General features: G+C 37.0%; 1 protein-coding gene across 1 annotated transcript in view; it reads right to left on the bottom strand.

Moving 5' to 3' along the window:
* The window catches only part of PKHD1L1 (PKHD1 like 1), a 151,828-nt gene extending 135,558 nt beyond the window's left edge, over positions 1-16,270 (bottom strand). Inside the window, exons 1-5 of the mRNA XM_064384533.1 lie at positions 16,198-16,270; positions 14,178-14,267; positions 3,371-3,515; positions 1,966-2,074; positions 580-637 (exon numbers count right to left, since the gene is read on the bottom strand). Coding sequence (XP_064240603.1) covers positions 580-637; positions 1,966-2,074; positions 3,371-3,515; positions 14,178-14,267; positions 16,198-16,270 — 475 coding nt within the window. The remainder of the gene's footprint in view (positions 1-579; positions 638-1,965; positions 2,075-3,370; positions 3,516-14,177; positions 14,268-16,197) is intronic.
* Between the last annotated feature and the right edge of the window lie 11,360 nt (positions 16,271-27,630).

Genomic DNA, 27,630 nt, shown 5'->3' with positions numbered 1-27,630 from the left:
TCACTTGAATCCAGGAGGCGGAGGTTGCAACGAGCTGAGATTGCACCACTGCACTCTAGCCTGGCGACAGTGAGACTCTGTCTCAAATATATATGTGTGTGTGTGTGTGTGTGTGTGTGTGTGTGTGTGTGTGTGTGTGTGTAGTTTTTTTCTTCTTTTTAGATAGGGTCTTGCTCTGTCATGTAAGCTGAATCACATCTCACTTTCAGCCTCACACTCCTGGGCTCAAGTGATCCTCTCGCCTCAGCCTCCCAAGTAGCTGAGACTAAAGATGCATGCCACCATGCCTGGCTAACTTATTTGTTTTTATTTTTTAGAGACAGGGTCTTATGATATTGCCCAGGCTGGTCTTAAACTTTTGGGCTCAAGGAATTCTTGCATTTCGGCCTCCCAAAATGCTGAGATTGCAGGCATGAGCCACCGTACCTGGCTGATAGTTATTTTTATAATGAAAAAAGACCCTGTTTAAAAATTGTAGGTACTATACTATTTAAAAATTGCAGGTATAATTTTATATACTAAAAAATAAATATTATTTACCACAAAACCAAAAGCTATTTCAGATGTCATATAACAGACCTGGAGTTCCAGATAAAGGTGTGATGCTTCTTATTGTTGGGGTTCTAAAACTTTTTGCCTGTAAAAGAATAATGTCAATATGCAGCTTTATCTGTTTTGTTCCTAGTTTTGTGAAATAGATAATTTCTTATATTATTAAATTTCAACAATATTCATAATGTAACTCTCATGTAGGAAAGAAGAAAAAATAAGATGGACCTAAGAGTTAATTTAGAAGATAGGATCATCATGCTTCTTAATAGCCATGGGGCTGAAAGTGAAGGGAGGTAGAAACCAAGAAGGACAACAGGTTTCTAGCTTGAGCTGGTGAGAAATAATCAGAGAAAAAGTAGATTTAAGGAGGAATACAAAAACCGCAGTTTGAGATATGCTGACTTTAGATTGCTTTGGGGCCATTTAGGTGTGACATATCAGAAAACAAAACATGGTTCCACGTCTGCAGAAAGAGAAGAAAGCCAAAGATATCTGGGAATCATATTTGGCAATATATTTTGGAATCATAGAAGCTTCTTTAAGACAGAAGTCATTATTGTTTTCTTCAGTATTTCATTTTATATTAGAACATCGTAGTACTCAGTAATTGACAACTTAAAACAAATAAAATTTTTAAAAATATATGGGCCGGGCGCAGTGGCTCAAGTCTGTCAGCACTTTGGGAGGCCGAGACAGGTGGATCACGAGGTCAAGAGATCGAGACCATCCTGGTCAACATGGTGAAACCCCGTCTCTACTAATACAAAAAATTAACTGGGCATGGTGGCGCGTGCCTGTAATCCCAGCTACTCAGGAGGCTGAGGCAGGAGAATTGCCTGAACCCAGGAGGCAGAGGTTGCGGTGAGCCGAAATTGCGCCATTGCACTCCAGCCTGGGTAACAAGAGTGAAACTCTGTCTCAAAAAAAAAAAAAAAAAAAAAAAAATATATATATATATATATATATAGGATAATGCTTAGAAGAAAATGTATTACTTCTAATACTTCTATTTGGGGCAGCTAAATATTGAGTGGCTTTTATACCACATGCAGGCATATTTTATCTCATTACATTAGAAATTACATAGAAAGGAAAGGTAGTTACTTTGAAGTAAATAGGAAAAGGGAGAATCCCACTAAGAGCAGAAGTAGAGATAAAGGAGAAAATACATGTTGGAAGTATGAAAGTTAATTTAATAATAAAATTAAAAGAAGGGAAACAAATCAGAAATAAAAGACATTTTCTAACTCTGGAAGATAATTTAAATGGAGGAAAATTATCCTTTATTACATGCTAATGTATTTTTAAATGTGGAAATAGATAATCTGTAAAACTAAAAAAATAAAAATTCAGTTTTGCAAGAAAGAAAGCAAGATAAACTATACATAAATTAAAGAGAAGACTCTTACGTACATTGAAGGTACATGCCCAACTGTTGATGTGACCTTTGCAGGTGTTATTTTCTGTAACAGGAACCCCGTCCACACTGACTCTAACAGTGTAGGAACCTTCTGGCATTGCTCTAGAAGGAAAATGACAATATATGAGACATGCAATACCTCTTTTATTCAGTATATAGTATTAATGAAAAATACTGCCCCAGGCTGCCTGCCATTTTTGACAGAAAGTGTCCAATGTCACAACTGATGTCTAGTTAAGTTCCATTCTATATTATGGAAAGACGATCTCCATCCTGAACTCTTCATTGCAAATTCTAACCTCATGAACATCAGGCAAATGCCTACTCTGTCTATGCACATTGATGCTTATTTAAAAGGACAACAAATGTAATAACAACAAATGCAATAATAAACATTTAAAATAGTAACATATCACCTTGGTACAATCAGTTATTCCATGCTTCATTTCTTAACAAGGGCTAGTTAATTAAGTTTCCCCTAAGTAAGCTTTTCCTGGTGAAGAACAGCCAACAAGCCTAACACAAAGGAAATCCTCTAGAATATGTGCTATCTGTTTCTAAGGTCAATACTGAAAGTGGCAATTAAAAGTGAATTTCAAAATTTTTCCTAAGTTGCCAATAACATATGTGAATTTGGGCTGATAGTAAAGAACTTGAAATGTCACTATACAAAATGATTATCTTGGCTGAGCGCAGTGCCTCATGCCTGTAATTCCAGCACTTTGGGAGGCCAAGGCTGGCAAATCACAAGGTCAGGAGTTTGAGACCAGCCTGGCCAACATAGTGAAACCCTGTCTTTATTAAAAATACAAAAAAGTAGCTGGGAGTAGTGGTGGGCACCTGTAATCCTAGCTACTTGGGAGGCTGAGGCAGGAGAATCACTTGAACTGGGAGGCAGAGGTAGCAGTGAGCCAAGATTATGCCACTGCACTCCAGTCCTGGTGACAGAGTGAGATTCCATCTCAAAAAAAAAAAAAAAAGAAAAAACAAACAAAAAACCCAAAATGATTATCTTTAATCTTAACAACTATATGAATATTTTGAATGAAATTAATCAAATTGAAAAGGAAAGCATAATTTTGGTATTTTGAGGCACATCATTACAAATGGTAGTGATTTAACTTCTTTAAAAAGCTCAATAATGATAAGGTAATACCTCTAATAACACAGGAAAAGATAAAGAATATGTTTTTTATCATGCCAATATGTGGAAATAGCAGTATAATTGAATATAATAATGGTATAAAATAGTCTAAACATCACAAAATGAAAAATAATCACCTATAATCAGAAAAATATTAATTATAATAGCTAGGGTAATAAAACTATTATAATACTAATATTCATAACTGTAACTTCTGATATGATGAAAATGATTAAAGACACTTTAAAACAGACCTAGTATAGCATGTAATGTGAGTTGAATGACTTGCATCTTTTTCTACATCACAAGCAATTGACTGGAAAGAAGAAACTAATTGCACACTGTTTCCCAACGCAGCATTATCAACTCCATAGTTAAACTGGTTTGCTTGAGAAAAACCTGGAAAAGTAAGAAGATTTAATTATTATTAATGATATTCTATCTTCAGAGAACTAACAGTTGTCACCTGGCATCAAATCATACAGTAAATGATTTCATGAACAGTACTGAAGCAAGCAGTGAACCAATTTCATATTTATACTTATGATTGTAATCTTCTTTGGAAGCACAAAAAATAGTCTTTAATTAATTTACTCATAAAAGTATTGCTGGAGAATATATACAGTCATCTCTTAGTATTCATGGGGATTTGTTCCAGGATCCCCTTGGATAACAAAATCCACAAGTGTTCAAGTCCTGTAGTCAGCCCTGAAGGACAAGTATCCACAGATTCCACATCTGGTGAATACTGCATTTCTCATTCACAGTTGGTTGGATTCATGGATGACAGACCCAAGGTTACAGAGAGCCTACCTTGAACCTACATAGCACCAGATTCTATATCTGGGGGTGAAAAAGGCAGGCTATGAAGGCTAAAAAGAGTAGAAGAGGAGAACACTATTTTATAAGGGATGAGGTCTTTATTTCAGGTTTCTACAAAGCAAAATCTGGGGTGAGGATCTGCCTGCACAAAGTTTATTTAGGCAATGAGCTATTAGGTATGAGGGAGAGCAAAATGTGAGGAAAGAAAAGCTGGGCACCCCTGAGGACAACTGGGGCTCAATATTGCTGGGAATTTCTAAGGAAAATATAGCATGTCTTTCCAAATCAAAAAAATCAATGGCAAGAAGCATTTATTAATCAAATCTGGTCCCCATTGGTTGAGGGTTCTCCCTGGGGGAAATAACTTTTTCTGCACTTTCACACTGCACATAGGTATATGCCATATGAGTTCCAATGTCCTGAGTTACTGCACTAGACACGTCCTCTTGAATAATTGACAAAGACATGGCATGAGAACTCAGGCAAGAAGCTGGAAGCATAAGTTGAGTCAAAGTACATAAGGAACTATTTGCCACAGCTCTAGCTATAGTTAGAGGTAAGAATGAGAGGATGTAAAGCTGAGGATAAAAGGCATCCGATATAGTCTACCCACTACACCACACATAGCTACTTATGGCCTACATATAAAGCACAATCCATCACCAAGTCTTCAAGGTGGTAGCCAGCTGAGACCTCTACTAAGATTTGATACAAGAGTGTTAGAGATAGCCAGCTAAAAGCTGTGCTAAGATTTAATACAAGAGGATTAGAAGGACAAGCTACAGGCTATACTACTCTAGTCCTAAAACCATAATTAATTTTCACTATGCCTCCTTGCTATCAGCCATTGTAGACTTCCCTTACCTTCAGCCAGCACTGTAGCTAGTGGGGTGACACTAATGTTCATCCTGGAGAAGTCTGAGCTCCTAATTGCCTTGTCCTTGTTAGGTGGTGGTTGCTGCAATTGCCTATTCTCATTAATCACTGGACATGAAGCCAAGAGATATCCCTATGAATACCCTGAATTCCAGACTCCTCCTTATCTGCGTTAAGTTAAAACAACCCTATTTCTTTGTGATAATTAGAACTGATTATCTCTAGTAACATACTAAATATGTTTGATGGATTCAAACTGAGTAGGCAAATGGTGGTAGTTTCAGTTCAGTGGAATCCATATTGTGACCCATGATGGAAGCATTCTCTAGCTGGAAACTAAGACTACAAATCCAGCAGAATGTAAGGTTGCAAAGGCAGAAAACACAAATTTAATTTCTGGATAACAGGGAGTGATGGTGAAGGGAAGCAGCCCTTTATTTCCAGCTCCGTGCATCTATTACAAAACAACAGCATATAGCTGTCACTGGTTCAAGGCATGTACGATGTTATAGAGAACAGCATCCCACCGCATCTCCATAACATACGATGTTATGGAGAACAGCTTTTCCCCCCAAGTTGGTATCTTGGCCATAGCTTTAATAGGTTGTCCCACCATTCTACTAAGCCAGATGTTTCAGAGTGACAGACTTCATGGTCATGTGCCCATCATCACAAATATTTCACTATAAAATGCATTTCTTGTTCTGAGGCAATATGTTATGGAATTCTATGGCAGTATATCAGGCTCTGTAAGCTCAGAAGATGGTGCTGGCAGAGAACTGTGGAAAGAGGAAGCAAAGCCCATAACCGGAGTGTGAGTTCCAGTAACAATCAATATCTGCTCTTTCCGTGGGAGAATGGCAGTACTGTAATCAACTTGTCACTTAGAAGCTGGGAGGACTTTTTGAGGAATGGTACCCTATTGAAAGCTCAATGTTGGTCTCTGCTACTGGCAGGTCAGGCATTCAGCTATAGCAGTAGGTCATTTAGGCTTGGTGAAAGGGAGCCCATGGTGTTGGCCCACGCATGGCCCCTACCCCATGGCCATGCGGTGACCACAGAGAGAAGCTCCTGGAGGAATCATCCAATCCGTCTGTTCATTCCATCTCTTCTGTGGGGGATGCTCTCTTGAGGGAGTTAACTTGAGACATATAGATCTGTATGCTTTATGCTCACTACTTTGAGTCCCTTCATATGCCTCTTTCTAAGACATTCTAATTTCTGATCTTCCAATCCTGTTCTCTTCAGTCCCTAACCAACCAGTGAAGTCCTCTGCCACTGCCCAGGAGCCCATGTACATTCTTACCATGAACCACTTTTCCTGCTTACGAAGTTACCAACTGTGTATATTGATAATGGCTCTGCCCACCAGGGAGGCTGACAGTGAAAAGTGACTTAAGAACCTTAGAGGTACCTTGCAGCATTTAGGACTGAAGTCATAGGTGACACCATGAAGATGTGTATGTGTTATAGACAGTCATGGAAGCTTTTCAGAGGGAGCAAGCCATGAGGAAGTTCATTTTAGGTAGAAGGAGCAGAATGTGCCAAGGCCCTGTGGTGGGACCAGGTTTGTACATTCAAGTAATGGCAAGTATGGTTGAAGAAGTATGAGTGAAGAGAAATGGTAGGAGAGGAGACCAGAAAGGAAGGCGCTTAGATTATTTTTAAGTGTGGGGAATAATTGCAGGCTTTGAAACAGAGGAGTGGCATGATGTGACTTACACTGTCTAAGATTCACTAGCTGCTGTTCTGAGAATAGAATAAGGGCAGAAGTGAAGATGCTGTCTCAACGAACAATGGGATAAATGCTGGGGTAAATGGCTTGAGTTCAAGAGAAGATTGGAGGACAGTGAAGTGAAGAGAACAAATATTGCTATCATTTTTCAGAGTTTAATTACAAACAGGAGCAGAGAAATGAGTTGGTAGCTGGAGAGGGGTATGGAGCAAGGGGAAGGCTGATGATTTTTCTTTTACTTTTTTTCAAGTGGGAAGGATAACAGTATATTCGCATGCTGATGTGATATCTAACAGAAAGAGATAAAAAGATAATGTGAAACAAAGATAAAAATTATTTTAATCTTTCTATAAATATATGAAAATTCAAAACTACATTTGGAAGTAATTAAACATAGATTAAGTCTTGTATGACACATAAGAATATTTTATATTTTTGAAACAATATTCAATTTTGAAACAAATCCAAGAAATAAAACCTATGAATAAGATTAGTGTTATATTAATTAAATGCTATAATTAAATGTTCTCCTAATAAAAATGTTTAAAAGGTATTTATACTGTTCTAATTCACAAAGTAAATTGCACACCTCTATGAAATTTTATATTATACTGCTTTGGAATAAAGTTAAATGAGGAAATAAGCAGCTTTTGCCCAGATTACTTCAAAATCTAAAATTCTTAAATTCTGAATTCTAACAGTATGTGAATTTTTAAATACTATTTTTCTCTATCACAGGTTCTTAACAGTAAAACTCTAGGCAAATTAACCAGTAGTATTATTTTTGGAACTACGAAAATTTTTCTTTTGCACTAGCAAATTTGTATCCATGTCATTGTAAATTTATAAGCAATTTAAATTTCAGAATTTAATTACCTACAGACCATATCATCCCATAGTACAATAATAAACTTAACAACAGTAAACAAAAAAAATAGTAAACTCAGAGATGTAGATTTAACCCTTTAAATGTTGTGTATAATACTATATGCAATATGATAAATAGCACTATAATATAAATATTCTATTTATAATACTGTTAGAAAAAGATAAATATTTGTTATTTACCTTACAATGTTAGCAGTTTTCAAAACGTTTCAACAAAACAATCATTACTACAATATGTGCTCACCTTAAATAACCTTTAATAGTTGAAGTGGTAGAATTGGGGTTGCTAGAAGATATCTGTGGTACAACTGCTTTTTAAATTATTAGGCATTTTCAGTGTTCCACAAAGGTCTGCTAGACAACATGAATACTTCTGTTTTCTTGCAGGCCTGAAAGCAGGACTTCATTGTGCCTGATGTTCATCAGATACCAAAACCTCTCACCTCCAGCTCTGGTAAAGCTATGTGGCAGATGCCAGTGCTGTTTAATGGGAAACACCCAGGCTTTGGACACTGACGTTCTGGCCTGGAATCTCAGCTGTAACAATTCCTTGCCATTATGACCTTGGGCAAGACAAAACTCCTCTTGGCCTAGTCTCCTCATCGGAAAAATGGCCACAATCTATCTTAATGGATTGTTAGGAATAAGAAAGGATCATTTATTTGCAATGTTTAACATGGTACCAGATATTCACTAAGATCTCAATAGATACCTGCTCTTATTATTTGTCACAAAAATCCTGAGATTTACATTCATCATTAATATCCTATTTTAAAAACAACACAGAGGCCAGGAGCAATGGCTCACGCCTGTAATCCCATCACTTTGGGAGGCCGAGGCGAGCAGATCCCCTAAGGTCAGGAATTCAAGACCAGCCTGGTCAATATGGTGAAACCCCGTCTCTACCAAAAACTAGCGTGATGCAGTGGCACCCGCCTGTAATCCCAGCTACTTGGGAGGCTGAGGCATAGAATCACTTGAACCTGGGAGGTGGAGGTTGCAGCGAGCCAAGATTGTGCCATTGCACTCCAGCCTGGGTGTCAGAGCGAGACTCTGTCTCAAAAAAATAAGAACATAATAATAATAATAAAATAACAGAATCAGTAAGTGGGTAGCTGGGATTCAAACCCAGGCTGGAGACTTCCTACAGCCCTTATGTTCTTAGCTCCTAGGCTATCTTTTCCTTAATATACAGAAAAAGTAAATGGAAACTCAATGAAGGGTAGAGATTTTAATAAATATCACTTTATTCCTAAGCTTAATCAAACAACTCATCCAGCATTAGTTAAAGTACAATATAAATATTAATTTTACATGTGAGAGACATTTGTATTGACTTTGCAATTTTGAATCTAGAAAGACAGTTATTGCTAAAACGGAACTGTGAAAAGACATGAGAACACTGCAAAGCAAGTTACATGTAAACCCACTCTTTCCTTTTGTCAATTTTGCTTCTCTTTGGCATTCACATTGAGTATGGAACACACAGAAGAGTTCCCGACAACCAACTAAAGAATGGAAAGTTTTACTTATGATGTTCCAGATGTGAGATACATATATATATTCATATTCCTATCATGTACATGTCACATCAATGATAGGTAATGTGGATCTGTTCTTCAGCATTCTTAAGACAACTACCATTCTGAAAAATAATGCCAACAAAAGACGATATCATTTTCAGCTTAGGAGTTACTATAATGTCAAATATATACAGCATATGTGAAAAAGTCCTAGGAGTAAAATCTATGGGGAAATAATGAACCAAATCCACAATAATTTATGAATATTAATATTGCTCAAAAAACAAATATATAATTATTTCTGACTTTTAAACTAATTCTAAAGCATTAAAAATACAAAAAAATCTTGTTTTAAAGAATTTTAACTTAAAAGTATAATTCTAGGGCAGACACTACGACTCATGCCTGTAATCCCAGCACTTTGGGAGACCGAGGCAGGCGTATCACCTGAAGTCAGGAGCTCAAGACCAACCTGGCCAACATGGCGAAACCCCGTCTCTACTACACAAAAAATTAGCTGGGTGTGGTGGCAGGTGCCTGTAATCCCAGCTACTCAGGAAGCTGAGGCAGGAGAATCTCTTGAATCCATAAGATAGAGGTTGCAGTAAACTGAGATCACGCCACTGCACTCCAGCCTAGGCAACGAGAGCGAAACTCTGTCTCAAAAAAAAAAAAAGTATAATTCTAAACAAATGATTGAGGATAAAAACACCACCTCTGGAAGTACTCCAAAGCACAAAGATTACAGGAAAGACTGAGTGTACCCGGGAAATGGAAAAGGTTGAGGCTTCAGATGGAAATTCCTGACATGTTGATGTATTTTTTTTTCTTTTGCAGAAAAACTGGAGACAGGAATTGCCAAGCACACAAACCTGGGTCTCCTGATAACAGCAATCCAAAAGGAATGCCTGGCTGCTCTCATGGAAAATGTCAGTGTTATTAAAACTAGCACTAGTCATGAAGAATGCAGGCTCTTTTGCTTTCTCTAGTTAAAAAAGGAGTGTTAAGAGTGTATTAACCTGCTTGAAAGTTGTAACACTCAAAACAATGGGAAAGAAACATACAGTGTGATGGATGGAAGCCAACTCCTAAGGAATTAAACCAGACCTATAACATAAATGCAAAGAATAATGCAAACAAAAATAGCTCTAATATATAGTTTCTACTATACCTTAGATGTAGCATTCTTTTCAATATTCACAACAGTCCTAAGAAGTAGGAATTAATAGTCCATTTTTTCAATTATACTTTAAGTTCTGGGGTACACGTGTCGATCTTGCAGGATTGTTACATAGGTATACACATGCTGTGGTGGTTTGCTGCCTCCACCCCCGCATCACCTACATCAGGTATTTCTCCTAATGTTATCCCTCCCCAATCTCCCCACACCCTGCTATCCCTCCCCTAGCCCTCCACCCCTCAACAAACCCCAGTGTGTGATGTTCCTCTCCCTATGTCCATGTGTTTTCATTGTTCAACACCTGCCTATGAGTGAGAACATGCGGTGTTTGGTTTTCTGTTCTTGTGTCAGTTTGCTGCGAATGATGCTTTCCAGATTCATCCATGTCCCTGCAAAGGACATGAACTCATCCTTATTTAGGGCTGCATAATATTCCATGGTGTATATGTGTTACATTTTTTTTGTCCAGTCTATCTTTGATGGGCATTTGGGTTGGTTCCAGGTCCTTGCTATTGTAAACAGTGCCACAGTGAACATACATGTGCATGTGTCTTTATAATAGAATGATTTATAATCCTTTGAGTATATACCCAGTAATGGGATTGCTGGGTCAAATGGTATTTCTATTTCTAGATCCTTTAGGAATTGTCACACTGTCTTACACAATGGTTGAACCAATTTACACTCCCATCAACAATGTAAATGCATTCCTATTTCTCCACATCATCTCCAGCATCTGTTGTCTCCAGATTTTTCAACGATCGCCATTCTAACTGGTATGAGATGGTATCTCAAAGTTGTTTTGATTTGTATTTCTCTAATGACCAGTGATGATGAGCATTTTTTCACGTTTGTTGGCCACATGAGGAAGCTGAGGCTCAGCGAAGTAACTCGCCCCAGTCATACGATATGAAGTGGCAAAGGTGTAATTGAAAGCCAGTCAGACTGAACCAAAGTCCATATGCTTTCTGTAATATTATTAAAAGTATATAATTCGACACTTCATTTCAACAAAAAATGTTTGTGCCAGAAATTGTAAAGGAAATAGCTAGAAAAGGAGTCAAAAGTAAAATGTCATTCCTCTTATCTTACTGATTTTTTTAAGTAAAACCAAACATGATAACTATCAAAGAAGACAATTAAGAAATACAAGTTATGACTATAAAGTAACAAAGACAATATAGTACAAACAGTCCAGAACTTACCAAAATTATAATGCTCTTAATCAAACAAGTCATCTCAGAAGGAGTTATAATAATTTCTAGAACCATGCCATTGTTCAAAACACTTTGGCTTGGGCATCATAAAAGTAAAATAATGTATCTATATCTCCTGAAGCATAGTCTTATGAGGTTTTTTTGTTTTCAAAGCAGGATTTCACTCTATCACCCAGACTGGAGTACAGTGGTGCAATCATAGCTCACTGCAGCCTTGAACTCCTGGCCTCAAAGAATCCTCTCACCTTAGCCTCCCAAGTAGCTAGGACTACAGGCATGCAGGCCATCATGTTAGACAAATGTTTTAAATGTTTCATTTGTAGAGCCAGGGTCTTGCTATGCTGCCCAGGCTGGTTGCCCAGGCTAGTCTCAAACTCCTGGCCTCAAGTGATCCTCCTGCCTTAGCTTCCCAAAGCACTTTGATTACAGGCAGAGAGCAACGTGCCCAGCCCAAACACAGCCTTTTAAACAAAGTAATGCTGTGGCATATGTTTGCAAGTCAATACTATACTATGTTTGGAAATAGTCAAAAGTCATTTGGATACACTAAAATGTTAACAGTAGATCTTTCCACTGGCTAGAATTTCAGAGAACTCACTTTCTAAGTCAAGTGTTTCTATAATATTTTACTATTTTATAATGACATTTACAAAAATAAAACATTTTAAAAAGTAGTATGAAACCAATAGTTAGGTAGTCATCCAGAATTTACAATTCCTTTTAGAAATTGTTCTTGTTTGATTGATAAATTAGCACTGCATACAATTCTAAAAACAGAGAATCTATCAGAGACAACACTGGTGATTTATATGAATATAGTCCCTCCAAATAAACTTTGTTTAAGTTCATCCATGTAGCTATAGAACCTCTGGTGTGTTTTGGAAATTCATTATCATTTTGTAGATATCATTCTGTACATATTAGGGGTACCCAAAAGCCTATATTAAAATAGCATTTTTAAATTTATTTTAAACCACTTTATTGAGGTATGATTGACATACAAAAACTATATATATTTAATGCATACAATTTTGTGAGTTTGGGTATACGTATATAACCATAAAACTATAACCATAAGCAAAGTCATAAACAGACCACCTGCCTCCAAAAGTTTCCTCCTGCACTATTTATTTTAAAAAAAATTTTGATAAGAATATGTAACAAGATTTCTCCTTGTAAGCATTTAGGTATACAATGCTAAACATTTAGGTATACAATGCAGTATTGCTAACTATAGGCTCCATGCTGTACAGTAGGTCTCTAGTATTTATTCATTTTGCATAACTGAAATTTTGTACCTTTGACCAATACCCCTCCTCCACTTCCTCTTCTCCCAGTTTCCGATGAACACTATTCTATTCTCTGCCTCTATAAGGCAGTATTTAGACTCAGTCTCTGAGAAAGACACGTTTTTAGTCATCTGCAGTGTGTAGTTAAGACAGGGGACTATAAGACAAATCAGGAGGTATAAGCATCTGCAATGCTAAACATATCCAGAAACTGGGACTGATGGGAAAAGTAGAAATTTACTATATGACACTCTGGGCTTTGTACTTAAGTGTCCTCAGCCTAATTGCCACAAAACATCCACACAAGAGAAAAGATCACATTTTAGCTAGATCTAAAAGGATATCTTTCCAAAATGCCATAAGAAGAGAATATTTTGTTTTTCTTATTTCAAACTAGGGATGATCTGGGTCTATATGCTTAAATTCAAGCCATAGTTCCTAGATCAGAAAATGTTCAGGTCTGGAAACAGAAAAAAATGGCTGGGTGTTTTCTTTTTTCTTTTTCTTCTTTCTTAATTTGGGCATTTCTCTCATGGCATTTAAATTTCTGTTAAAACCCAATAACTTTCAAGCATACCATCTTAAGAGCAATTCACAGTATAAGAAACATATGGTTAAAGTTATCTTTAAAATGATCTATATATAAGAAACAATATATTTAACAAATACATTGTTCACAGATCTTAACTCTAAAAAATAACACTTCAATCCAAAATATATTGTTCATAATGTAGAGGCATAAACCATTTTAAGCACATCATCAAGAGATTGAATTCTGCAGAAATAGAAGCATTAAGATATTACATTATATGACAAAATAATTAAATATCTTTGTTAACTATAAAACTTTTCATTTCTTAAAAAACAATAGATTTTGCTAATATTTTTAAATGTTTCTTATTCTTCAAAAATTCCTAAGTATCTGAATATTAATATCATTTCTATTGCAAAGGTCTTACGGCTGAAAGAAACACATATTTCTATTTAATCCTAGGAAAAGCTGTGCATTAAATATATTTACTGATTGCCTTCTATGTTTCATCCTAAGACCAGGCAAGGAAAAGGGAAACGATGTGTGACCTCTGCCTTTATGAAGCCTGGGGTTGGATGGCAGAAGGAATCCAAAGTTTTCTATTGCCTGTCCTCTTTCATTAACATACTAGTTCTCTATTATACTCTCTTATCAACATTCTATCCAATACCCACAAGATGTTTTAATATTAAATTAAATGTTATTAGATCCATGAAGAATAAAGCAAATAATTGCTGAGTTGGGTTAACTGCATTCCTTGTAGTTCAGTCATTAATCCAGATATTGATGCTAAGCAAGTAAGTGTAATAAGAATTCAGATGATCAAGTTGATAAAGACTCTTGGGAATTTCACTAGCTATCAAAGAAGATAGAGTTTTACTACTCCGGCCAAGTGAAGAAACAACTCCAGTGGTGTTTGTTTGTTTTTAACCATAAAGCTCTAAATATGAAATAGTCTTTAAAATACTTCAATTTTGGCAAACAAAAAAGCAACCATACCTTCTCCTCTGATAGTCAGCCTTGTTGCTCCATTTATGCTGCCATATTTAGGTATTATTTCTGTGACTTTGGGGATTATTTCAGAGCCATCTGAAAATATTAAAATATAGTAGAGGTAAAATTACTAGGTTCTTAATTTCAATCACCAAAATTTGTAACATATACCACAAGGCTAGATTGTTGTAAACATTGTGAAGTTTACAGGACTGAAAGTAAAATTCACCCAAGTTTTATTTTTGGCTCTACCAATGACTTGACAGAGTCATTCTTGGTTAATACTCACTAGCTTTGTGCAAAGCACTATCTTAGGTGCTACCAAGAGCAAAAATAACACATGATCATTTTCATCACTTATTTATCATATTATAAAACATTTATTAAATCCTTAATTTCATGTAGTGCCCTGCTAACTGCAGATCTATAGCTATGCTAAACAGCTCACATAACAGCAGACACCAAGAAGAATCAGGTCATTATGAGCACACAAGAAATGCAGTGCTAGGTAGGTTGAACGACTAGACCAAGTACACAGAGAAATGTTGGTTTTGAGAAGAAATTGTTTTCTGTGAGGGAGCGTGGCTTCAGGAAAGATTATTTCTGGGATCTTTCTAGCCTCCTGATGACAGCAAGTTCTTTATACAAAGGTCACTAATTCATTCAACAAACTGTGTTGGCTTCCTGGAGATACAGAAATGTGTAACAGTCCTAACTTTCCAAAAGCTTAGCTTAGACAGTACTAAGAGACAGAGGAGTGCATAGAGGCCATGAGTGACTCAAGGAGCATGTCACCCACACTGCTTGTGTTGCACTGGCTTCTATAAAGAAAGATGCCCCTTCCACATTTTTTAGGGTAAATATGGATTATAGTTAGATTGGACCAGTCAACAGAAAGATAAAGATAGTTCTAGATAGAAGGAACTGCCTGGGCAAGCAGGGGTGTGTAAGCTACTCCTTTGGAGTACTGCAAATAATTCTTTAAAACAACGCAAAGCTACACAGTGGATAGAGGTGTGTATTTTCTGCTTACACTGTAATCTAGTAATTACTGGAGTCCTAAAAGAAATTTTCAAAGTAGGTAGAGAAAATTTAAGTGATGATACAAAGAAAGGCCACAGAAGTAATCAATTTCTTGAAATGGATGTATACAAAAAGGTTAAGGGAATTATGATTGGATAGTTCATTTCTGTCTTAAAAAGGGTTCAAATGGACTTCACCTACAGTTAAAAAAAAAAAAACACAAAAACTGTCCAACATAAAGGAGACCAGTTCCAAGGCCCCAGACCCAATGCCTCTGTTTTTCGGGTATGTCTTTGCCAAGAGCTCCAAGACATTATTGCTGCCGCACATTCATTATCTCAGGGCAGCCCATAGCCAAGAGTAGGAAACTCCAGTGAGGAAGCTGGATCCTATCTCCAGACAGTGCTGCTCCTCGCCTATCTCAGGTTCATCCTCCTGTTATCTCTACAGACAACTCCAATTTCTTATCAGTCTCTTCCCAGCCCTCTTCTGGGTATTACTTTGAAGACACCAGGCAGCTGCCCCTGGAAATGACTGACACCTGCCACGAGGGCCCATCCCCATCCTACAGGGAGTGGGGGAGTTGTTGCCCTTTCTTCTGTGGGGAAAGCGACCCAGGAAGAGTGGAGGAAAACAGAATCAGGTTGCGTCTTCCCAGTCCCCACACCTCCACCAAATTTCAATGTCCTGTCACTTGTGTCACTTTGGGGGTGCTGGTGGGAGATTTCATCATTCAAGTAGCAGCACTGATGAGTTAAAGGCAATTTCTCACAATCTCTTTCTCTGTGTCCCTTGTGTCTGTCTCTGTCTCTCTCTCTCTCTCTCTGCGTCTGTCTCTGTTTGCTAGGCCTGCTATCCAGGTCCTGGTGTCCCCAGGTTCGTCCTGTAACTCACAACCTCAGCCAGATGCCAGGTGGTCCCGCCACTCCCAGAACCCCGGGAGCAGAGGTAGTGTCTACGCGGGCCTCTCGTGTTAGCCTCTCTAGCATTCCCAAAAGGTTACCTGTGCGGGGATTCGCGGCACACAGGAGCAGCCCCCAGAGGCCCCAAATCCCCAGGAGCCACAGGTGTCCCATTGCAAAGCCAGTTCCGCGGAGTCGGTGCCCTCCGCTCGCAGCTGGCGCCAGTGCTGGAGCTCCGCTCCTGGGACTGCGTACGACTCGCTGGTGCGCGCGCCTCGCCCCGGGAGCGCAGGGGAACTGGACCGCCAGGGGCCCGCTCCGCCCCCGCTCTCGGGCTGCGCCTTTGGGATTTGCGCGCGCGCGCACACACACACACACACACACACACACACACACACACACACACACTACACACAAAAAAACCTTCAACGGAGAACCAAGCCTGGCCGCGCGCTAGCGCACACTGCCCCCCCCCAACACACACACACAAACACACACACACACGAACCTTCACGGAAGAACCAAGCCGGGGCCGGGCCAGTCAGTGATAATCAAACCTCCACACTCAAACCCGGGTGCTGCCTTCCCAAGGCTGTCCCCATAGGTATAAGGGCCCTATTCCTTTTGACGAAAGGAATCAATGGTCGTTGAGGTCTCCCTAGATCTCTTCCTCTATTTTCTTTTTTTTTTTCTTTTCTGTTTTCTCTCTTTCCCTGCATACTATCATTTGCCTATCTGAATTGGTCATTAATCCTCCCCAGGTGGGCCTATAAATCCACCTAATACACAAACCCCACGCGTTTTCACCCCTTCACATTCATATGAGATTGTGCTATCTCTTTACTTGACAATTATATTTACTGATCTCTCAGCATGTCCCACACACGGCATCTAGTGTTATACAGACAGTAGTTCCAATAGAACTGTTACTATTGTTATCATGCCCGTTTTCCCAAGCAGTAGACTGAGGCACAGAAATGTTGGGTGACTTGTCCAAGGACCTACACCCAAGTACAGAGTGAGGACTTAAGCAGAGAGACTCCAAAGCCAGTTCTCTTAGCCCCTCCACTGCCCCCTAGTTCAGTAGACTTAGGGCGAGGGCTTACTGTTGACATGGAGGGAGGCCCGGGACTGCTCACCTGTTTCTGGGATGCCAGAAAGCAGAAATGAAACCCAGGTGTCTCTGACTTTCTTGGGAATGCAGTTTATTATTCCCCACTGAATGCACCCCCCGCCCCCACGGGCTAATTCCAAATCCTCCAACTGTTCTTAGTAACCTAACCTCAGGTTCTCTTGATTGCCCACCTCTTCCTACTCTATTAAAAGGTGAGAAGCGGCTGGGCGTGGTGGCTCACACCTGTAATTCCACCACCTTGGGAGGGGGTGGGCGGATCACTTGAGGTCAGGAGTTCAAGATCATCCTGGCCAACATGGTGAAATCCCGTCTCTACTAAAAGTACAAAAATTAGCCAGGTGGAGTGGCACATGCCTTGTAATCCCAGCTACTCTGGAGGCTGAGGAAGGAGAATTGCTTGAATCCGAGAGGCAGAGGTTGTAGTGAGCAGAGATTGAGAGATTGCACCACTGCACTCCAGGCTGGGCAACAGAGTGAGATTTCGTCTAAAAAAAAAAAAAAAATGGTGAGAAGCTTCACTCACCTAATTTGCAGTTTCTACATTTGGAAATGTTATGTGTTTTTACAAGATACTTAAATGATTATTGCCCAAATAACAATGCATAAGCTTTTATTAGATCCTGGTTTGTAAAAATAAAAAAAGTAAAAGCTATGAAAGACGTTTGCAGAACAAATTAGGGAAAATGAATATGGATTAAGTACCAAGTACTAAAAGGTATTATGGAAGTGTTCATTTCATTAGGTATACTAGTGGTATCATACTTAAGGAGTGTTATTAAGTGATGGAATTGCATGCTAAGGTATTTGGGGTTGGAATATCTTCATGTCTGGAATTTACTTCGAAATGATTTTGCTGAAAATAAAACTGGCAAATTTTAATCAATGTTTGAATTTAAGTGTAGGTATGATCCTATGCACTTTTTTATTAGTTTAAAATTTTTTGTAAATAGAACATTTATAGCAAAGAGGAAAACTTCTAAGTGTTGGGTATATCAATAAAGTGCTTAGAATTTTTTATGTTGACCTGTTTGCCAAACTTTTAAAATATTTTTTCACCAGATTTTTAGACAGTATATTAACCAGCAAATGGCATGCAACATTGAAAATACAATATGGTTACTATATGGTGTCCTATTTTATTTTTCTATATAACACATACTAATTGCATAGTTCTCTATACTAGGTTCTTTGAGATAGCTTCACTTTCTTTCACACTTAGTCTTCTTAGAATAAGTTAAATATATATAAAGTATGTATTAGGTATGCATATTATATACATACATATGTATCCAATATTATATGTATATATAATTTTTTCTATATGTATCACCATTAGTTACTCAAATTAAATGATCTTATGAAAGCTGGTAAATACTTCTATTAAACTGCAGTCATCTAATTTGGCAAATTTAGCTAATTAGTCATTCAGCAAACTGATTATTGGACTAATTAGCTTCAGGCAAGTTGATTTCTGGTAAATTAGCCTTCTTTCTTGTCTTATAATGCCTTAAAAAAACAAGCACCATAATTTGCATATATAAATTTTTAATAAACTTTTGTTAAATGAATGAGCATCTTTAGCTGATTTTTCCCTTTAAATAGTGACTATTTATATGATAAATAAATGTCCTAAAAAAGATCACACCAGTGAGAATTTTGGTCTTGAATTATTAAAATAATTAGATGGGATAATGTCCCAATAAATAATTGTAATTAGATGGAAATTCATAGACCAAAAGGTCAACTTGGAACCAGAAAAGCAGTTATGTAGTTGATGTAATTTATGATTTAAATTCTGTTCATTTTTAGAATCTTCAAACCTTTGCAGCACAGACTCATCATGGGATGTGGACATGAGAAAACATAAAAATAGAATCCTGATTATTAAACCTTGTGTTTCTTTTGTAGGTTTTCAAAAATTTAGCTCTAACAAATCCCTGCCTAAAGGGCCAGGATGGTGGGTGTGACCTGTACAATCACATCGGGTCCATACTCAGTTCAATGCTCTGCTGTCATCTTGAGATCCTTAATATTTTTTTAACAAGAGGCTTTCACTTTTCATTTTGCATGAGACCTCACCAATTATGTAGCCTGTTCTACTGACCTATATAGTGAAAAGAGAGACTGATTTTAAACTTATTAGTCCCTTGACCAATTGCTTTTAATTTAAAAGCAATGATAAAATGATAAGGAATTGATAGAAACTCTTGCAGAACTAGAGGGAATGAGGAATTCAATTGTGAATGTATCACTCAACTTAGGGCCTAATTTCATAATAGTGAAAGATGGTGAACAAAATGAGGTACTTGGAAAACAACAGTTTTCCTTTAACATATAGTCAGTATTCTAGGCATTAAGAAAATGGCAGTGATTAAGAAAAATCTCTGTCCTCGTGGAGCTTACATTCTTGGTGGAGATAAGTGAAATGCATAGTATGTTCAAAACTAATACATGGTAGAGAAAAAATGCTAGAGCAAGGAAGACAACAAACAATGAAATCTTGTTGCTTAATACCTGGAAAGAGATGAAAGGTTTTTAATTGTTTAAGTGTGCAAATACTGGATGGTTCAAATAAAAATTATTAACTCTCCTTTGGCAACTTTGTATGGAGATACACAGCCCAGGTAATGTTGAATATATTTGACTGTTGAGACAATTATTGAAGCGTGTTAAAGTCATTCATTATTGCTAACATATTGTGCAGTAATAAAGGTTTTACAAAGTTGGATACCTTCTGTGAGTGTCAACTTCTCTTTCATTTACTTATTTATTTCTTCAAATTCCTTTTTTGTATTTTTTGTGTTGTAAAATGGGTATTTGTGATTACTTTTTCATGAATATAGTGTGTATTTTAAAAGTAACTGTGAGAAAATTATGTATATCAGAAATGAGAATGATTATTTGTAGTAAGGCACAGACACAAAAAGCTATGAAATTCCATGCTCAAAAATATTCACACTCCTAGAAGAGCATGGTTCTAAACTCCTCCTGAAATCTTGTGTCTACCTGAGGGTTAAAGCAATAAAAAGTGCTAAAAAATGGACAAATTGAAAAAAAAACTTGTTTTATTTCACTTGTCTTACAAATTGCTTAAATATCCTATGATTTACTTAATTGACAGCCAATAACTGAAATTTTGTATCTATTGACCAACATCTCCCAAAGTCCCCCACTTCCAATTCTTGATAACCAACATTCTACTCTCTGTTTCTATGAGTTCAACCTTTTTGCATTCCACACGTAAGTGAGATGATACAGTATTTGTCTTATTTCACTTAACATAATGTCCCCCAGGTTCATCCCTGTTGTTGCAAATGGCAGTTTTTCACTATTTTTTAATGGCCGAATACTGTTCCCTTGTGTATATATGCCATATTTTCTTTATCCATTCATTTATTGATGTACACTTACATTAATTCTATATTTTGGCTATTTGAATAATGCTACAATGCACACAGGAGTTCAGATGTATCTTAGAGATTCTTATTTCAATTCATTTGAATATATACCCAGAAGTAGGATTGCTGGATCATATGGTAGTTCCATTTTTAATTTTTTGAAGAACTTGCCTACCATTTTCCGTAATGGCTGTACTGAATTACATTGCTACCAATGGTGTACTGGGATTCTTTTACTCCAGATTCTTGTTAACAATTGTGACCTTTTGTCTTTTTTATTATAGCCATTCTCACAGGTGTGAGGTAATATGTCATTGTGGTTTTATTTGCATCTCCCTGATGATTAGTGATGGTTTTACTGCAGCTCAGACTCTTGAGTTCTAGGCTCTCAAGTAAACAGGAATGAACATGAGGCCAAACAGAAATTTTTCTTAGGCAAGGTTTTAATAGGCTTCCAGCTCACGCAATGCAGGGGAGAAGTGTACAGAACATAGATCCCAGTGCCAGCTCCCCAAAGGGCTTGGATCTTGTCATTTTAAGGAAGCTGCAGTGAGAAAAGGAGCTATGTGTGGGCATATGGAGGCAGGAAACTGTTAGCACCTGCACAGTTTGATAACATATTTCTTCATGTGTCATAGGTCTCATTAGCATGTTAAATCACCACCCCTGGGTGTGATTTTTCAGTGTTATAATGAGACTATAATGAGGAAAAACTTCATGAAAGGTCAGTGCTGGAATTCACTCATCTTGTCTTTGGTTGGCTGGATCTGGTCTGGTTGTTATTGGGAATGCCAGAGTCTTACCTCAGCAACCTTGGAAGACATCACTCAAGGATATAAATGGTTTCTTCTTTTTATGGTTAGGAATTCAGCCCTGTCAGCTAAGTTAAGAAGAGGCAGCTTTCTACTTCCTGACTTGGGTCAGCTTGTTAAGGGAGGCAGGAAGGTAGGGCAGGGAAATGCTCGGACATTTGAGGCCTATGGAGGAGGGCAGGAGGGCCTAGGTTACTATGTCTCTTATCTGCCGGGACTGAGTTTTTTCCTATACTGGCTCAATGCTGAGCACCTTGACGTATACCTGTTGGCCATTTGTATGTCTTTTTTGGGGAAATGTCTATGTAAGTCCTTTGTTATTTTTAATCTAGTTATTTGTTTCCTTATTATTGTGTTATAAGAGTTCCACATACATTTTGGATATTAACCCATTATCAGATATATGGTTTGCAAATATATTCTTCAATATAATAGATACTCTCTTCACTCTGTTAATGTTTCCTTTGCTGCAAAGAAGCTTTTAAATTTGATGTTAGCTTATTTGTCTACTTTTTTCTTTTGTTACCTGTGCTTTTAGAATCATATTCAAAAAAAAGTATTGCCCACACCAATGTCATGAAGCTTTTCCCTGATATTTTTTTCTAGTGGTTTTATGGTTTTGGGTCTTACATTTAAATTTTTGTTTTAGACGATTTTTGTTTATGGTATGAGATGAGGGCCTAATTGCATTCTCCTGCATGAAGACATCCAGTTTTCCCAGCCCTACTGTTGGAAGACACTGCCCTTTCTCATCATGTGTTGTTGGCATTTTTGTTGAAAATCAATTGACCATAAATATGTGAATTCATTTTGGGGCTGAGGGGTAAGATTTAAGTGCTTGTTTAAGTTAAGGGCAACTACTTAATTTTCTGAAAAGAAATTCTGCATTCAGAATACTTTGAAAAAACTATTTATGCGTGGGTTGGCTTTCATGACAACTGTTTTTAGCTAAGTGGATGGGCTAAAACTTTCAAGATTATGAGGCTTTCTACTTTAAATAATATTATAATCTTTCTAGAATATATAGCTGATTTGTAAGATCAATAGAGAAACTGACATCCTTGCCAAACTTTGAAATATTTTACCCTTAGACAACTATCCATTTCTTTGAAAATAGACATCTATAAATATCTGGAAACTGTTTAGTACCCTTTTGGAAATTACTTCTATTTCAATAGTATTAAACTTGAACCATATACCCAGAATTCTTTACTTTCTGATATAAACTGTATTGAAAACATTGTCCTAGTTTATAATATTTGATCTTAGGCTCAAAATCATTATAGGTAGGGTTTAACTCAAAAAACCTTTGAGGATTCTGGTATCTTTTGAGGCAAGCTTATATTGGCCTTGTAAAATAAGCTTAAAAAACTTTAATTTTTATGTTACAATTTAAATGTTTGTGTCCTCCAAAAATTTATATGTTGAAAGTGATGCTTATACCAAAGTTATACTGTTAGGAGGTGGGAGGCTCTTGAAAGGTGATTAGGTCATGGAAAGCCCTCATGAATGGGATTAGTGTCCTTATGAAATAGGCCCAAAAGAGCTCGTTCACGCCTTCCACCATGTAAGGATGCAGTGAAAAGACTCCTTCTATGAATCAGAAGATGGCATTCATCAGGCGATAAATCACTAGCACCTCGATCACCAACTTCCCAGACTTCAGAACTAAAAGAAATAATTTTCTGTTGTTTATAAACCACCCAGTCTATGCTATCTTGTTATAATAGCCCAAATAAACTAAGACATCCTTGTTGCTACACACACACACATACATCCCTTAACTAATCAAGAGTTTCAATACTTATAAACATTAAACCTAAATTTGAAATTGACAAAATGTCCTTCATAACAATAACAAACATGTGATCCTGTCAATCACAACCCCACAATGTAATGTTCTTATCAAGTTAAGAAACAAGTTTACCCTGATCTTTTAAAATAAGGTACACTTTTAAAGTTACTTGCACTTAGAATATATTGTCTTATTTCGGGGTTAATAAAAATAAATATCATGCATTTATTTTGAAATATTTTGATAACTACAATTTTAATATAATTTGTTTCCTGTATAATTCTACAAATTTTATTTTATGCATTTTTTTTATTATACTTTAAGTTCTGGAGTACATGTGTAGAATGTGCAGGTTTGTTACATAGGACATGTCATGGTGGTTTGCTGCACTATTTTGTACATTTAAACATAGTATTCTGAGAAAGAGTTCATAGCCTACACTTGACTTCCAAAGGGACTCAGAAGAGGTTAGAAACACCTGATTTAGGCAGAGGGTAAAGATAGAAAAGAAAATGGGTCATATGATTAGGATTTGGGAAACCCCAACAGTTAGAGGTCTAGCAGAAGAGAGGTTAGCAAATAAGACTGAGAGACAGCAGCCATGGGTGAGAGGGGAAGTAGAACAGTATTGCAATGCAGAATTAAGAGAAGACCATGTCTGAGGATGTAGAATCATCATTTGTTATCAATGCTGTTGGGAGGCTGAAGAAGATAGTAATCTCTCTTGACTTGGACATAGATAGATTCAGTGAAATGGTAATTTCCATAAGCCCAAATTGAGCGAGATGAGTGGGAGGTGAAGAAGTCGAGAAAAACCAATTAAAAAGTTTAGCTTATAATGGGAGCAGAGGAAGGGGGCTGTTTCTAAAGGGAGATATATGATCAAGACATGGTTTTATAAAAGATTATACTTACCAGGTCAAGTGACTATGCTGCTATGGCTGATGTAGCCAAGGGGTAAAATTCCAGTGAAAGTCAGGGAGGGACAACTCTAAGAGAGAGATCATTGAGAAGAGAGGTGCTGGAATCCAGGGGACAAGTGGAGGCAAGTTTCAATGTATGGGTCCAGATTCAGGAAGGCTGGCAAATTTGGAGATGGGATGCCAGGTTCTTGTCTGATTGCTGCTGTTTCCTTCATAAGCATGAGGCAGTGTTATTAGTGCTGGAGAGAAGTGTGGAATGGGAATTTTGGTGAGCAGGAAAGCGTATACCCTAGGAAAGTGTGCTGGAGTTCTTGGGCAGGAAAAACTGTTCATTTGAGGTTGTGACCATTATTTCTTTTCAAACCATGTTCATGGCTTGGACTACCTAATTCTGTTAAACTGTTTATACTACTCAAAGGAATATACATATTCCATGCAATTCCCATTAAAATTTCAATATTTTTCACAGAAACAGAAAAAACAATTCTTAAATTCAAAAGGTACCATAGAAGACCTAAAAAGCCAAAGCAATCTTGATCAAGAAGAACAAAGCTGAAGTCATTACATTTCCTGGTTTCAAATAATTTTATAAAGCTATAACAAATAGAGTAATCAAAAAATCATTATACTTTGGGAGGCTGAGGTGGAAGGATCACTTGAGCCCAGGAGTTTGAGATGAGCATGAGCAACATATTGAGACCTGAGACCCCAACTCTTCAAATTTTTTTTTTGCAAATTAGCCAGGTGTAGTGCCACATGCTTGTAGTCACAGCTACTCCTAAGGCTTAGATAGGAGGATCACTTGAGCTTGAGAGGTTGAGGCTGCAGTAAACCATGATCATGCCACCGCACTCCAGCCTGGGTGACAGATGGGAAATAACAGTCTTTTTAATAAATTATACCAGGAAAACTAGATATGCACATAAAAAAGAAAAAAACTGTTTAATCCATTTATCATAAAAACAAAAACTCAAACATTTATTAAACACTCAAACTTAAAGACATGAAACAGCAAAACTAGAAGAAAACAGGGAAAAGCGTCCTTCACACTGGTCTTGGCAATGATTTTTTGGATATGACACCACAATACAGGCAAAAAAAAAAAAGTGAGATTACATCAAATTAAAAAGCTTTCTTGCAGTAAAGAAAGCAATCCTGAGTGAAATGGCAATCTATACAATGAAATAATATATTTTCAAACCATATATTTGATAAGGGGTTAATAATATCCACAATATTAGGAATGCCTACAACTCAATAACAAAAAACAAACACCACCAACAAACCAATCCAATTAAAATATAGACAAAGGACCTAATAAATATTTCTCTAAAGAAGAAGACATACAAATGGCTAAAAGCTATGTGATGAGGTGCTCAACATCACCAATCAGGGATTTGCTAATCAAAACCACTATTTCACCTCACAACTTTTAGAATGACTATTATCAAACAGTCAAAAGATAAGTGTTGGCAAGAATGTGGAGAAAAGGGAATTCTGGTACACTGTTGGTTTGAATGTAAGTTAGTAGAGCCATGAAGATTCTTCAAAATATTAAAATTAGAAATATCATATAATCCCACAATTCCACTTCTGGGTATATATCCAAAGGAATTGAAATCAGAATTTTTTAAAGACAAGTTGTCAGCTGTCACCCAAGCTTGACTATAGTGACACAATCATGGCTCACTACAGCCTTGACCTCATGAACTCAAGCTATCCTCCCACCTCAGCCTACCAAGTAGTTGGGACTATAGGCTTGTGCCACCATGCCCAGCTAGTTTTTGAACTGTTTGTAGAGATGGGGTTTTACCATATTGCCTAGGCTGGTCTGGAACTCCTGGGCTCAAGCATTCTGCCCACCTTGGCCTCCCAAAGTGCTGAGTTTCTAGGCATGAGCCACCACACCCAGCAGGATCTTGAATATGTGTCTGCATCTCATGTCCATTAAAGCATCATTCACTGTAACCAAAGATATGGAATTAACCTAAGTGTTCATCAATGGATAAATGAATAAAGACAATGTAATACACACTTCCACATTCATTTACGCACCCTCATCTACACTAGAATTACTCAGCCTGAAAAATGAGAAAAATCATGCCACTTGTGAAAACATGAATGGGCCTAGAGGATATAACGTTAAGTGAAGAAAGCCAAACACAGAAAGACAAATACTGTATGATCCCACCTACATGTGGAATCTAAAATAGTCAAACTGATAGAAGCAGATAGTAGAATGATTGTCAGGGTCTGGGGTGACAGGGAAATGAGAAGATGATGGTTAAAGTATACAAAGTTTCAGCTATTAAATTCCAGAGATTTATTATGCAGCATGTGCCTACAGCTAACAACACTGTATTGTATACTTAAAATTTTCTAAGAGGATAGATCTTGTGTTAAGTGTTCTTACTACATACATGCGCACGTGCACGCGCACACACACACATACAAACACACACACAAACAATACCAAAGGGTGAGGGAGAAAAGTCTGGGAGGTGCTGAATATGTCTATGACCTTGATGGTGGTCATAGTTCTACAGGTATATACTTATCCCCAAACTCATTGCATTGTATACATTAAATAAGTATAGCTTCTTACATGTCAATCATACCTCAATAAAGTGCTTTTTGAAAATATGGGAAATAAAGGCAAGTTATATAAACAATATAAAACATTTATCTAAAGATATAAAAGGAATGCTGACATACATATTATTGTTTCATACATATTAAGTGTACCCTAACCAGAAAATATTTTTATGTTGTCTCTAATATTTTATTCATTTTTTTAAATGAAGCAAAAATATCACACTTGTATTTTGAAAATTTTTAAAGTTATTTAAAATAAGGAAGTATATACTCTTCTATTAGATTCACATTTTAAATCTTTCTCTATCTCCATGTATAGTATATAGTATCATTTTTTCCATTCATTTTTCTATTCATAGTCTTTATATAGTACCAGTTTTTGCTGTTAAAGCATTTGAGAGTGAGTTACAATGTGGCACTTCATCTTTAAATATGTCAAGATGGAACAGGATCATTCTTCACAATTGCAAGTGTAAGACTCAAGAAATTTGACACTGAAACTACAGTCCCTGGTTAAATTTTTCCAAATGTCCAAATAATGTTTTGGATAGTTGTGTTTCGTTTATTTATCAAGGATGACACACTGTTTTAACCTTTACTATATCTTTCTTTTAATCTAGCACAGTCTCTGCCTTTGCTTTTTCTTCTCTCTTTTTTTTAGTGTTTCATTCCTTAATGACGCTGACTTCTTTCGAGAAATTCATGCTAACTGTTTTTCACAATGTAGTGGTTTTTATTTTAAAATGAGACTTATCAGAAGGTTTGTGTAATTTTCTTCAACAAAGTTCAGATAAACACATGCACACATGGACTAAGCTTTCAGAGTAGCCAGGTTTAGAAGGACTGTTTGTGGTTAGCTAAAAAAGAAAGAAAAGT

Source organism: Aotus nancymaae, unplaced genomic scaffold (assembly GCF_030222135.1).
Source record: "Aotus nancymaae isolate 86718 unplaced genomic scaffold, 86718_ANA_hifiasm-v0.15.2.pri h1tg000036l, whole genome shotgun sequence".
Lineage (NCBI taxonomy): Eukaryota > Metazoa > Chordata > Mammalia > Primates > Aotidae > Aotus > Aotus nancymaae.
The sequence above is the reverse complement of the archived record's forward strand: the minus strand, read 5'-3'. Positions and strand labels throughout refer to the sequence as shown.